At 41.3% G+C, this 15,027-nt stretch overlaps 1 protein-coding gene across 10 annotated transcripts in view; it reads left to right on the forward strand.

Moving 5' to 3' along the window:
- Positions 1–15,027, forward strand: part of TTC3 (tetratricopeptide repeat domain 3) — a 125,817-nt gene that overhangs the window by 19,599 nt on the left and 91,191 nt on the right. For 5 of the 10 annotated variants that reach the window (XM_047796344.1, XM_047796318.1, XM_047796335.1 and 2 more), the window contains 3 exons: positions 1,229–1,314; positions 2,835–2,929; positions 3,919–3,981. The exons of 1 other annotated variant lie outside the window; for it this stretch is intronic. In XM_047796344.1, the coding sequence (XP_047652300.1) occupies positions 1,229–1,314; positions 2,835–2,929; positions 3,919–3,981 (244 nt within the window). Of the gene's footprint in view, positions 1–1,228; positions 1,315–2,834; positions 2,930–3,918; positions 3,982–5,468; positions 7,167–15,027 lie in introns of those variants that run through there. 4 more of the 10 variants (XM_047796378.1, XM_047796394.1, XM_047796371.1 and 1 more) reach the window with 4 other exon arrangements.

Raw genomic sequence — 15,027 nt, forward strand, 5'->3', positions numbered from 1 at the left:
TTTATAATAGCCCTGCAAGGTAGTTGTTGTGATCCTGTTTTAGAAATGACCAGACAAAGCTTTGAGAGGTTAAGTGATATTTCTTCAGTAAGTAGTAGAACCCAGATGGAAAGTCAGGTCTCTCTGATCTCATGGCCTAGATTTTTGTTCTGTATTCTTATTTTGTCCTCTTAGTCTTAGTTTACTTTATTTGGTCACCTTCCAAAATCCTTTCTGCAGTCTTAAATTTTAGATAATAGTTTTGCCTTGGAGATGAAATGTATTTGGCTAGAGGCATAACTCTAGTTTTGCTCCAATAAAATGGTTACTTACCACTTAAAAATCTTTTTTATAAAACAGCCTAAAATACAGAAAATGAGGTCTGGTAAACTTTTTTTTTTTTTTTTTTTTTTAAGGGCTCCACCCACGGCATATGGAGCTTCCCAGTCTAGGGGTTGAATCGGAGCTATAGCCGATGGCCTGCGTCAGAGCCTCGGCAATGCCAGAACTGAGCCGAGTCTGCAACCTCTACCACAGTTCACGGCAACGCTGGGTCCTTAACCCACTGAGCGAGGCCAGGGGTTGAACTTACGTCCTCATGGATACTAGTCAGATTTGTTTCTGCCGAGCCGGGATGGGAACTCCAGGTCTGGTAAACTTTTAACATAAACTTTAGTTATTACCTATTGCATTTTAATTAGTTTATTAAATTTTTAGAAGAAATAATGCTTCAAATGTCTCATTTTAACATTCATGACAGTCAATATGTTGAATTAAGACCTTTAAAATTCTTCACTTTTTATAATAGATACATTTTAGAACATAGTTTCCTTGGGTTTTGTTTGCAGAAATTGTAGTCGAACTTTGTGGCAAGTACCCCATAGGCGGTCAGTAATATTTCTTGAGTTGAGTAATTATAAGTCCTACGTGAAATGTGTTAACAACAGAGCATTGTTAACTGCAGTTAGAACTAGAGGTCCAATAAACAAGTGCTTTTTAATGCTAGAAATAGAACAGATTAGATTCATAGCAAGCAACCAATCTAATGTTTTCTGAAACATTTTATCAGTTGTTTATTTAAAATATATTATTGATACATATCAAGGATTTTAAAAAACATGTTATTTAGAAGGTATAGTAATGTAATGAACTTTACAGACTCACCTGCCTAAGAATTAGAACATTAATAATACCAGTTTGTTTTTTTTTTTAAACAAAATGTTCTCTCTCTCCTAAAAATAAAATTTAGACAAGTATCACATAACTAAAGTTGTAACAGAAAACTGCAATTTGCTTGAAGAATTTAAAACTCAAAATTGTGCGGAGTGTATAGAGGTGAGAATAAATATTTACTTGTAAGTATATTTTAAGATTTGCTTATTAGAACTTTGATTAACACTCAGAGGAAGTTTAGTAAAACTGCTGTGTGACAATACACAAGAAACTACTACAAAATTTAGTAACATGTTTGAGGGAAACTTTTAATACTTTGTTTAAATGTTTATTTCATTTTATTTTTTATTTTTTGCTTTTTTAGCCTGTACCCTTGGCATATGGAAATTCCCAGGCTAGGAGTCTAATTGGAGCTACAGCTGTTGGCGTACACCACAGCCACAGCAATGCCAAATCTGAGCTGTGCCTACAACCTACACCACAGCTCATGGCAGCACCAGATCCTTAACCCATTAAGTGGGACCAGGGATCGAACTCAAATCCTCATGGATGCTATTTGGGTTCATTACCACTGAGCCACATGGGATCTCCAATTTTTATATATTTTGATTGGAGTCTTTTTTTTTTTTTTTGACATCTTGATCAGAGTTTTCTAATGCTACAGATTTTAAAAGAGTTCATTGAAAATGGATTTTTTTAATTGAGTTTTTATTTATTTTTTTTGTCTTTTTGCCATTTCTTGGGCCGCTCCTGCGGCATATAGAGGTTCCCAGGCTAGGGGTTGAATTGGAGCTGTAGCTGCCAGCCTACACCAGAGCCACAGCAATGCGGGATCCGAGCCGCACCTGCGACCTACACCACAGCTCACAGCTCATGACGGGAACTCCTAATTAAGTTTTTAATTACTTGAGGGAATATGATTTTCTTTGGGAACAGCTTTATTGATATGTAATTCACACACCATACCATTCACTCATAGTAAATATGGTTTTAAGTGAGTTTTTTAAAAGGAATTTTGGAAAATATGTAATATTCTATTTAATTTTCTAGCTAAAGCCATTGACATAATCCAGCTTATTTTAGTTAGTTTGTGTATTTTAAAAATTGAAATGTTTGAAGTGAAAAGTTTCAGTTATTCTGTAGCTTCTTTGATTTCATTCTTTTTTTTTGTTTGTGGTTTGTTTTGGGTTTTGTTTCACTCTTGCTAACTTTGTCACCTAATTTTTTGAGGGGCAATGAGTGTAGTCAACATTGCCTATATGTTATTGATCTAGATACTGTTTTTTAAGCACTGAGATTTCTTGAATAATAATATTTTCTGAACTAAAATTAGAATTTTGCCTTGAATCTATTTTTTCTGCATATGCAGGCTTAATAAGGTGTGTTTAAAAGTAGACCTACCAAATACTGTACACAAGGTGATTAGTATTACTCATAATGTGATGGTTTTGTAGACTTCTTAATATTCTTTTATCAAAGTTAGCATTGAGTTATCAGGGACAGGTTTCTTTAAATGTACATAGCAAAATACTGAGTATTGAATTCTCATTTTCTTCATAAATAATTCCCTAGGTTATTTCTGATACCCAACATGGAAACCCAGAACCATTTTTCCTAGATATTGGGGTTCCTGATTGTCTTTGCAGTTAATTGATGGCTCTTCTTTTGCCTTGATTTCTCAGCAAGGAGAACTAATGAAAATGAAAGGAAATGAAGAGTTTTCCAAAGAAAGATTTGATATAGCTATTATCTATTACACCAGAGCCATTGAATGTAGGTAAGAGCAAAATAGAAAAATGAGACCTTTTTTATGTGGCAAATCAAGGTAGAATGCTAGTCAGTAGAAAGAAATACACGATGAGGAAATTGGAGAATATTTTCTGTTTGTTATGCAGGATATATTTTCTCACCGTAGGTATTAGAAGCATGAGAAATGACCTGAATAGATGAACTTAAATGAAGCAGTATAACTCAAGCAATTGGGGAGAAATTGTGCATTTAGTTTATCCTGCTACAGTTTGTTGCCAAGCTTTCCAATACAGAGTCATCTGTTTTTTCTTATTCTTGCTTTCCCTTCAACTGATTCCTTCCAGATTATTCAGATTATTAACTGATCAGAAAGGGTTCATTACTAATACTTAAGGTGTTATCTATTCAGGGATTTGTGCTTTCTAGGGGGGAATAATAGTTGGAATTATTGAGAGAATGAACCTGTTCTCTCTGCCTTGTCTTCTGTATGCTCAGCTGCTAGAATTTTGTAGCATTCCTGCAAGAGTGCCCCGAGCTTGGCATTTCAGCGGGGCCACCTAATATTGTAGCAGCCTTAGGAGGGTGCTCTGTAGACAGCTCCTCTCTTTCCTGCCTCCTCTGTCTCCGTAGGGAGTGTGTGACTCTGAGTGGCACCCCACACCTGCTGCCCCGTTCTTCCTAGGAAGAGGTAGAGGAAAGGGGAGATAAATTCAGCCACACACACTGAGGTAAAACTAATAAGGATAACACTGGAAATTTACAGATTTCTTTGTCTGAGTTCTTTGTCAGCGTGGTATAGTCCTGACTTATATAAGTATTATAAGTAGTATAACTAGTTACCTGGGTGAGAGGCGAAGGAACCAGGTCTTAGCCAGTTAGGACTCTAAATCCTATATTCTTTCTGCCCCAATACACAGATAAACAATTTTTGAAAACAATTTCATGCCTTACGATTTCTGTGTTATGTTTGTTCTGTATGTAATGTGCTTTACTGATGAAACATTATTTCTTTTAAAGACCTGAAAATCACCTTCTTTATGGTAACCGAGCTCTTTGTTTTCTTCGCACTGGACAGTTCAGGTAAGTTGGTTAGAGTGCCTGATCTCTGCACTATTATGCTAAATACCTATTTTTGAGAAATAATTTGTTTTACAGTTAGGCAAAGAAAAATCCTTCATTATTTCTTTGGCAGAAGTAGTTAAATGGTTGAAAGAGAACTCTGTAGGCGTTATATATAACAACAACAAGTGACAGACAGCTATTCTGAGTCGGTCACATATGCTCTGCATTATTTTAAGCACTTCGCATAGTGTATTTAATTCTCACAGCACATTGACTGTGTAGGTGGTGTTAATCTCCACATGTGCATTTGGACAGACTCATACCATTAATAATTCATAATTGTGAATTTGGTTCTACCCTGCTCCCCTCTTTTTTTTCTCTCTCTCTCTTTTTTGAGCTCTGATGTAGCGATGCCAAGATTTGAACACAGATCTTATCTAATGATGTCAAAGTCTGTGTTTATAACACCTATATTTTCTTATTAATTTATTTTTGGCCACATCTGTGGCATATGAACGTTTCTGGGCCAGGGACTGAATCCAGGCTATAGCTGTGACCTGTGCCCCAGGTGTGGCATCTCCAGGTTCTTAACCTGCTGCGCCAGCCAGGAATCAAACTCGTGCCGCTGCAGAGACAATGCCAGATCCCTAGCACTGCCACAGTGGGAATTCCCTCTATAACCTTGTTTTGCTCTATATAGTTCTGGAAGAATTTTTGCTCTTTTTGTTTCCTCTGTCTTGATATCAAAAAATTAACTACCTGTCCTTTGTAAGAGATATTTAATGTTTTAGATATGGGCGTGAATTAATTCTTAGTCCTAATGTTTAATTGAACTGTATTAGTTGAGATTGTTGACACTGCACCATGATTTTATTGTTTCTCACTATAAGCATTAATATTGAGCAGTGTAGACTGTTAGGTTTAGCCACATTCTACCTTATTGTAAGAAGGGTTTAGGGTTGTTTCAAGAAGACATCCACTCAGTAGAAAAATAGTAAAAACAAAACAAACTAAAAAACCAAATTAGAGCCTCAGATCCTCAGAATAAAGCTGCATAGGCATGAGATCCTGCTTAGTTATAATTGATATTTGCGTCTGACTTTTCTGTTGCCCCAAATAAAAAGAGAATACCTGAAAAGTTACATAATTCTCACTGCCCATGAAGAAAGAGGACACTGGTTGCTCAGGTGAAACTCTTTTCCTGCTGTTTGTTTCTGGAAGGCATGTCTTACATTGCTTAGAAGTCATGTGGATGGCGCGGTGGAGTAGAGGAGAACCTCAGCAGCAGTCCTGTTCAAAGCAGAAGCCTCCCTGAGAAGGCAGCTTTGGGTTTCACAGATTCCTTTTGTAGAGAAGTTGTCTCTCGAAGGAGGAATCTGGTAGCAGTTGTTTTTCAGTGAAAGCAGTTGGGTTGGGATGCGGGAGGGTGGGAGTGGGGAATATAGTATATTCCAAGTATGTAGCTTTCAAAAGTAACATTTATGTTTTTCTTTTATTATAAACAGAACACTTTCTCATGGTAGAAAATTTGGAAAATACAAGAGTTTAAAAAGAAGAAAATAAAAATCACCACCTCGGAGAATACCGCTGTATTAACGTTATGCAGCTTTTAGATGGCTTAAGCCGTGGATAAACCGAGGCTTTCTAGTCTAGAGGAATGGATGGGCTTGACACAGTCTTCCATCAATACCACTGTCCTCAACTGGTTCTGACAAGAGATGAGCCGCAAATGTCTTTAGGTTATTGCCTCTGGCTAGGTCCAGAATTGCACGTAACCTGTGCTGTTTGAAGGTGAATCTGTATGCTTTCAAGGTGACTAGGTTGGCAACTTGGCTAGCCTCTTGTGAAAATCAAGGCACCTCTCTGAAACCTTGATTGGGTGGGAGGTCATCCCCTTTGCAAAGGGGATCGCCGGGAGCCGAGAGGCAAACCAGGGGGTTGCAGCCCTCTTTCCTGAGAGTTTAACAGCTAGACACTCAAGCAGGATCCTGCTGAAACCCTGCTGTAAAGGAGGTGCATCAAAATAGAAATGCAGAAGCCAGGTAGCCTGGTAAGGTCCAGGTCAAGAGCAGGGTTGTGCATCCATCCTTGTACCTCCTTCCTCACGGTCTAGCTTTATGGTTCAACACCAGTGGCGTTTTCTCTAGAGGCAGGTCAGCATTTCCTTCTTAGGCAATCACCAGTATGTACTGGATGCTTATTTAATGTCAGAAACTCTGTGCCACATTGGTTTTACTGGTGTTTCCTACCTCGTTCATCGTTTATATGACTTGCTCAGTAATGTAGGGAAAATCTTTTCTGAATCTGCAACGCACATAACTCCTGAGCAAGTGAGTAGATAATGTGTTCAGAAAAGAACACACTGCTGGTGACTCAGACATGCCATTGACCCAGAAGAACCCATACCATTTAGCTGAGTTACCAAGATTAAGATGTTCGAAGCCCTCACAGCTGAGGGTCAGTAGATCTGTTATGGGGACTGGCTGAGGGTAAAGTGTCAACCTCCCTGGCACTGTGCTGAGCACTTTGCCCGTATTAACTCATAAAATCCTCACAACCCTGTGAGGTAGGTGCTGCCGTGTCTATAGATGAGGAGTCTGAGGCCTGGGGAGGTCAGGCAGTGTCCTTGGACACTAACTAAGTGGGTGTGATGGAGCCAGAATTTGAACCCAGGTAGCCTAGATCTAGAGTCTCTTCTATTAAATCACCATGGAAAGGTGATGATAGGACCAAAGGGCAATGTGAAAATTGAAAAAAATTGAAACAAATCGTCTATAAATATTTAGTCAATAAACATGATTATCCTTACAGGACATGCAGATTAAAAACTGAGTCTTTCGTACCCATCAGATTGGCACAAAGTAAAAAAAACTTCATAATGCCAAGTGTTTGAGAGGATGTGGAACAAAGGAAACTTTCATGCTCGGCTGGAGAAAGTGTAAATTGGTGCAATCACTTTGGAGAGCAATTTGGCAAGGTGAAGATGTGTATACTCTGCAGCCCACTTCTGGGCTACCCAAGAAGAGATGTACAAGCCTTCATTATAGCGTTGTTTGTAAGAGTAAAGAAATGGAAACAACCTAAAGGTCCATCAGTAGGGGATGGATAAAATGAATTATGGTATATTCATACAATGGAATTCTGTGCAGCAGTTAAAATGAATGCAATTGAGTGAAAAAGCAAGTTGCAGAATGATTTGTACGGTATGATGCCATTTATATGATGTTTTAAAATGTGCAAAATGATATGCATACCCATAATTAATACATAGAGTGTATTAACAATGTTTTCAAAGTGCATGGCATGTTAAACACCAGGGGAGTGGCTGTCTCTGGGGAGGGAGGAAGGGGGAAGGATTGGAGATGGGAAAAATGGTTCACAGTGGGCGTCAACTGTAACACAACTCTGCAAAAAGATCTGAAGTAAATGTGGCAAAATGTTAAGATCTTGCTAAGCTGGTACATGGTTGTTATGTTAATGTTATTTTCTGTACTTTTATGTATGCTTGAAATATTTGATATAAAGTTACACAAAGTAATTAAAAATGCACATAAGATGAAAAAAAAACCACTAAATATTAAGGATGCAATAAGCAAAAAATAATCTTGAAAGAGAAATATAAATATCTTAAGACCAATGGTTGGGAGCCTGAGGTGAAGCATGTGGGAAAGATGATTCGTTCAGAAATGGTCAAAGTGGCGTCGGAGGTTTTGATGCCAAACAGTCACCTGACCACCTTTGGGTGGATACGGGTCAGGCCAAGAGCCACTCAGAACTCTTATCGTTCGCCGGAGGTGTGCACCTCCAGATCTGCATGCAGCTCTGCACTGGGAAGTACGCCGAATGGGGTTGCGGGGTGGGGGTTGGGGATGGGTGAAATACGCTCCCTCCAGCCCCAGCTTCTCCCCCTGAAGCCTTCCAGTGGAAGTATCCCAGAACGCCTGGCTTGGATGAGGCTGTGCTTTTTATTCTGGTCTTCTATACGTTCACTTTTAAATATCATTTGGGATAGAGGGCATTTCAGAGTGATCGTTTTAATTGAAGTAATTAGAAATTTTCAGAGTAGAGGAGAATCTAGAAAAGATACAGGTGTATCTGTAGCTTTTGTCGTTAAAACAGTTACGCAAGGTATGCAGTTAGGCTTACTGTTTTACTTCATTCTTGAACTTGCATATGGATGGAAATTTGAAATCTTTGGTGGGATGGGATAACCTGTGTAATGGGAAATGCAATTGGAAAAAAAGGGAAAGCTTAGCCTTGGATATTTCTTAATTCATTTTGGAAGGTTATGGAATTTTAAACTTCGATATTTACTTTGATGTTTTGGTATTCAACTGTCTGCTGATTATATGATATTCCCTTCTGTCAGATCCCAACTTGTGGTTAACAGCATGTGGATAGACTTTAAATGGGGTGTGTATGTGTGTGTTTCTGAATTTCCCTGAGGCTTGGGGTGTAATCAAGTCAATTGTATGTTTCTGTGCGAATTTCAAAAATCTTAGTGTGTTGGGGGGAAGCTTTAAGTGTGTGTGTTGGTTGGTGTTATTCCTCATGTTCTTCTCTTGTATCGTCTCTTTATTTTTGCTTAAAAGCTGCTGAATTTGCTTTTGAATTAAACAGTTATTTTTTTTAATTCTTCAGGGTGCAACCCCTTTTTAAAAAGTAATAACAAATGCACATCGTAAAAAAATTGAGTACAAAAGGAGAAACTGAAAACCCTTGCCTGGCTGAGACCCCTGCCCTAATTCCTTCCTTCAGATGCTTGTGTATTTCCATATTTTATGCCTATCCTAACACTTATGTTGAGCCAAATCAAGTTGCTGCTTTTAAAAGTCGGAATAAGGCAGTTTTGTTTGGTTCAATGTCATGTATATGCCTTTTTTAAAAAAAAAAAAACATGGGTAAGAGTATATTGTACACACTGTTGTACATCTTGCTTTTAATATTTAAATCTTGGAGTTGTTGCATATCAGTGTATATAGACATCTACCCCAATTCTTATTCATGGCTGCATAGTCTTTTACTCAGTGGATTAGTTTGCATTGGAAGATAGATGATTTCCAGTTTAAAAAATCACATACAACTCTGTAAAATCCTCTTACTTATGTTCTCTGTTCAGATGCATATACATATATAATATATTCTATATATGTGTAGGATAAATTTCTGATAAAAATTTATTTTGCTTGGTTGAAGAGTATATGTAATTTCAATTCCAGACATTAACTTTAGGCTTAAAATGTGTTTATTCAGTCAGTGGTTAATTGTCTACATATTTGACGGTAACAGGCCATTACATCTAAATCCTGCTTTTGTTGCTTCGCTGTAAGTTTTAGAAACTTGGAGTAGTATTGTTATTTCTTTGTTAGTTTGGTTAGGCCCTCAAAGTGATGAGTTACATTAGGGGGCAAAAATAACGCTTTTGTGGCTTAGAAATTCTTACATACTTACGTGTTGTGGTTTCAGAGGGTCAGGTAATAGCATCTCCTTCCTGTCCCCAGCCTAGAGTTAATTAGGAGATGGAAGCAGCAGGCAGACAAGTGATAATCCAGTCTTGCCTCTGTTACTAATGCAGTTGTTGGAGAGCAGGACCTTTTCTGATAGCACATGACTTGATGTTAGTTCACCCACATCACAGGCAGAATCGGGCAACCAGGGGCCCTTGTGAACTTGAAGCTTGGAGGAGGGGGAACTCTGGTGTTATGTTGATGTTTAAAATAAAGTCCCCCCTCCCCTCACAGAAAGAGAAAAAGAGCTCCCATTGTGGTTCACTGGTAATGAATCGGATTAGATGAGGATGTGGGTTTGGGTTTCATCCCTGGCCTCGATTAGTGGGTTACCGTTAGCTGCGGTGTAGGTCACAGATGCGGCTCAGATCCGGTGTTGCTGTGGCTGTGGCATAGGCTGGGAGCTGCGGCTCCAATTCATCCCCTAGCCTGGGAACTTCTTTATGCCGTAGGGGTGGCCCTGAAAAGATAGGTAGGTAGGTAGATAATGGATAGATAGAGTCCCAAAGAGTAAGTAAGAGAAGAGGTTAAGCCACATGTGATGAATGCCTCTCCCCCACCTTTGGATAAGTTGTCATTATTCTCTTGGGGAAAAGTCAGGCTTGGGGAGAGGAGAGAGCCTAGGAGTGAAGATTGTAGCTAAATCCACATGGAAGCTAGAGGAGGGGGAGGTAAGTGTTCTTGCCTAACTTATTTTAGGGCAGAATGTAGCAGATTGTATATGAGGAAATGGATGGGGGCGGGAATTGCAGAAACACACTTTCCCCTGTAAAGGAATACATTGGAGCATCTAGGCTAGAACTGTTTCTTACCCTCTGTTCAGTACGCTCACTGCTGTGTTACACAGTCTTCAAGAGTGAATAGCCATGTACATCTTGGATTTCCCTGTTTTCCTAGATGTATTGCACAGGTGTTGCTGCTGCTAAAGTCATCGCTGCTCTCCATGGAGCAGGAATGACCCTGGGCCTCAGCGATTAGGATGAGCAGGAACACCATGTAATTTACTCTGTCCACTTTGCTTGAGTAGATTAATATGGTCAAAGGGTGGTACATGTGAAAACATTAGTATTAATGTTATCAATATACACATATATTATGATTTTTATAGTACATGGGATTAAAATTATGGCCATATAGTACCATACATTATAGATAATATTGTATATTATCAGACATACACACCTAGTCCCCGTGTTCTAGACAGTGGACCAGCAGTGCGGGAAGGAGCATGGTACATTCCCATTTCAGTGTGTGTACTGCTGAAGTGAGCACAGTGTGTTGCGTTAATGGAATTAACAGCACGCCTGAATACAGAGGAGGAGGGGAGAGGGGTGGTCAGGGGCTAGATCAGGAGGTTCTCGAAGGCTACGCTAAGGCTGCCGGCCTTTAAGAGCATCAAGAAGAGAGTAAAGGACTTTGTTTTATTAATTTTATTTTATGGGTGCATGCACGGCATATGGAAGGTTTTGGGCCAGGGATTGAATCTGAGCCACAGCTGTGACCTACAGCAACGCTGGATCCTTTAACCTCTGTGCCAGGCCGGGGCTTGAACCCATACCTCTGCCGCAGCCTGAGCCACTGCAGTTGGGTTCTTAACTCACTGCACCGTGGCAGGGGAGAATAGCATGATTCATATCTTTAAAGAGCAGCCTAGTTGCAGTGAGGAGAGTGGGTTTGGGGGGATGTAGCATGAGTGCGGGTTAGGAGGTTGTTGCAGTGCAGCCAGAGGTGATGGTGGCTTGGAGCAGGGGAGTGGCGGTAGCAGTGGAGTAGAAGGATCTGGGATATTGGGAGATACAATTGACAGAACTTGCGTGCGGTTTGGGGTTGGGAAGCAAGGGAGAAGGCTGTGTTTGGAGCTGCTGTGAGGTTTCTACCTTCATCTTCATGGATGATGGGCCCACTCCCTGACACTGGCATCACTCACTGGAAGTGGTGGAGTTGTGGGAGTGTAACTTGACTTCACCCTTGGACATACTGAGTTAAAGTGCTCTTGAAGGGTCCAAAGTGGAATATCATGTAGGCAGTGAGTGATGGGAGTCTGGTCTCCAAGGGCAGGTTTGGGCAGGAGGCAGCAATTTAGGGTAGTTAACCTAGGTAATTTGAAGTTGTGGGTGTGGATGAGATTGCTTAGGGAAGTGATTCTCAGCTCTTACTACACACTGGAATCACCTGAGCTCTGAAGGAGTTCCTGCCCCTTCCCCCAGAAATTCTGATTTCATTATTTGGGCTTTCAGAAGACCCCTGGATAGTACTCATGTGCAGCCAAGGTTGAGCCCCGCTGGTCTAGAGAGAGTATGAGCTGAGATGAGAAGAGGATCTAGGACTGAGCTTTGAGAGGACAAACAGTGGCCAATTAGAGAGAGGTGGACCTGCCTGGGAGATTATTAGGAGGTGGCCAGAGTAAGTGTGGGATCGTGAAAGAGTGGCCAGCAGTCGGTGGTTGTTGCTGAGAAGCCAGTTGAAATTTGGCCTTGGTTACATGGACATCTTTTAGTTGCCAGAGGGAGAGCTGTGGTGGGAAGCTTGGCGCAGGGGCCAGCGTGGAGTGGGTTGAGAAATGAGGGTGAGGAAGTGGAGACAGCGTAGGTGGCTGTTGAAGATATTCGGGGGTCGGGGAGAGGCAGTGAGGAGCGGAAGAGGTTGCCATTGTATTCAGATGTTTTGGGCTGCGGAATGCATCTCTTATTCAGCTGGTTTAAATGAGGAAGAAGACTTAACCTTGTCAGGAGTTCCAGAGGGAGGCAGTTCTAGGGTTGTGTGTTTAGTGGTTTAACCGTGTCTTCAAAGACCTAGGTGTTTGTTTTTTTTTCCAGCCCCACTTTGTGACCCAAATCTCAGGCTTCCCTCTCAGACGGCAGGATGGTTACTGGATGTTAACCATCTCCAGCAGAGGTATCTTAAATAAAAATCTTAAAAAAAAACTTGATACACATACTGAGGAGAGTACAGTCCATAAGTGGATAGATTGAGTTTTCAGCAACCAAACGACATAACTAGCACCCAGGTCACAGCCCCAGCGCCCCTGAAGTCCCCCTTGTTCCTTCTTCCAGTCACTACCCATCTCCTCCCCCACGATAACTGCTGTCCTGACTCACAGCGCCATAGGTTAGTTTTGCCAGTTTTTGTGCAATATAAACAGAACCAGATGGTATGTGTTCTTGTATGTATGGTTTTCAGCACTGTGTTTGAGATCCATATTGTTGCATGTAGTTGTAAAGTGTTCATCTATTGCATGAATATACCACATTTTATCCATTCTATTGTTGATGGGCATTTGGTACTTTCTAGCACTTTTACAGGTGGTGTCATTGTGAACATACGTCTTCATTTCTGTTAAGTATATAATCAAGCAGTGGAGTTGCTGGGACAGGAGGGTGTGCTTCTATCCAGCTCCAGCACGTACTTTCCAGTGTGGTTGTATATCATTTTACACTCCTGCCAGCACCACATGAGAGTTTCAGTTCCACGTCCTCACTAACACTTATTATTTTGTGTCATTTCATTTAGACATTCTGGTGGGTCTGCAGTATACAGTGCTGTGATTTTAATTTGCATTTCCTTAAGTTGAGTAAGGAGATTTAAGTTGAACATTTTTCATATGCTTATTCACTATTCAGAGACTCTCTCTTGTGAAGTGCCTGTTTGAATCTTCTGCTTTTTTTTTTTTTTTTCATTGACTGTCATATTCATTTGTAGGAGATTGTTTTTTTTTTTTTTTTAAATTCTGGATATAAGTCACTGGTCAAGTATATGTATTATAAATACCTTGTCACACTCTTTGGCTTGCCTTTTCACTCTTTATGTTTTCTTTTCACAGATGGAAGTTAGTAATTTTAATATAGTACAGTTCATCAAATTTTTTTCCATGATGATAAGCACTTTTTATGTTCTGATTATAATCTTTTCCTACTCTACAAAATGTTCTTCATTTCTTCTCAAAGTTTGATGGTTTAACTTTGATATTTACATCTATCATTCATCTGGAGGCAGTTTTGTACTTAGTATGAGGTAGGGTTCAAGGTTCATATGAATGTTAAATTGACCCAGCCTCATTATTCTTTGCTTTTTTTCCTTGGGCCCGGGACCCCCCTCCTCGCCAGGGCCTGCCTTGGTGGGGCTGCAGTCCCAGGACAAGAGAGAGGGGCTCCCACTGCCCCAGCCCTGTCTCTGAGGGACAAGCCAGAATAGGGCCCCTGCCCCTACCCCCCACCCCTGTGCTCCTCAGGCAGCCTGTGAATGGGGATCTGTCCACCTCTCACCACCCCTCAATCCTGCTCCTGCTGAGGTCACCCCTTTCCTGGCCTTACCTGCCGCTCAGCCCGTTTCCTAGAATCCCGTGCTCTGAGCGCCCACCCAGGGAACCCACCTCCTCAAGCACTCCCTCTGCCCTGAGGCATCCAAACCCAGCTCTGCTGGGGGGCCCTTTACTTCTTTGCCCTTGGACACCGTCAGGTCTCTGCCCTTACCTCCAACCCTCACAGGCCCTCAGGCCCCCACCCTGGGGCCAGCCCATCACTGCCCTCTCTTCACCTCTGTGGCCTGTGCTCACTTCCCCACCCCCTGCCGCAGACTCCGTGCAGTCACTGTCACTCCTACTTGGGACACTTTTCCCTGAAATCACGGGGCTCTCCCCCGTCTCTGTTTGAGTTTCAGCACAAGTGTCGCCTAGAAGTCTGCCCTGATCCTCCTCTCCATTCACCCTCTGTCTTAGTAGCCCTCTTATGGCTTGGAAATCACGTAGGTATTTGTTCCCCTATTATCTGTCTCCCCACTAGAATGTCAGCCCCAAGAGACCCAGGCTGTGTCTGGCTTGTCCACAGGGTGTCTGTGGTACAGCACCCAGCATGTAGAAGATGCCCAAGAAGGGGGCGGTTGCAGGAGGGGGCCTTCGTGGCTTCTCCACTTGCTCGCAGACCCCCAGCCTCTTTGTGCTGCTGCCTTTGCTCTGCCTGTGGTGTGTGTGTGTGGAGGCACATTCATTCACTCATTCACTTATCTTTCAACATAAAACCAACAAGCATCTCTGTGCAGCATGCTCTGCACTAGCTGAGGTATGGAAGAGCCCCTCAGCCAACCAGCCCTGTCTTCTAAGCGAGTGTGTTCTCCGTGCATTGCACTGCTACCTGCCACATAGATCATTGATTAGATGTAAGGAGCTGTTCTGATTTCTGTATCCTGTTCTGTTGGCCAGGTTGTCTATCTTTAGATAGCTTTTTATTTTTATTTAAAATATAGATGGCCTTTTAGTAGTTATTGCTGTCTGGTAGAATAAGGTATGTAGTGTTCTTCTTTGTAACCTGTGTAATCTTTGGGGGGGTAATCTCTTTAAGAGTGAGAAGTCCCATCAGGTCTTCATGACTAGCCCTAAACCAGTCAGTGGGGAGGAGCATGGGATTGCCGTGATTGGCTAAAACTAATTGGGAATTATTTTTAAATCTTTTTCTTCTCTTTCTTTCTTTTTTTTTTTTTTTTTTTTTTGGCCATGCCTATGGCATGTGGAAGGTGGAAGTTCCCAGGCCAGGGATTAAATCCACACCACAGCAGCCACCCGAGC

Source organism: Phacochoerus africanus, chromosome 1 (assembly GCF_016906955.1).
Source record: "Phacochoerus africanus isolate WHEZ1 chromosome 1, ROS_Pafr_v1, whole genome shotgun sequence".
In the NCBI taxonomy this organism is placed as follows: domain Eukaryota; kingdom Metazoa; phylum Chordata; class Mammalia; order Artiodactyla; family Suidae; genus Phacochoerus; species Phacochoerus africanus.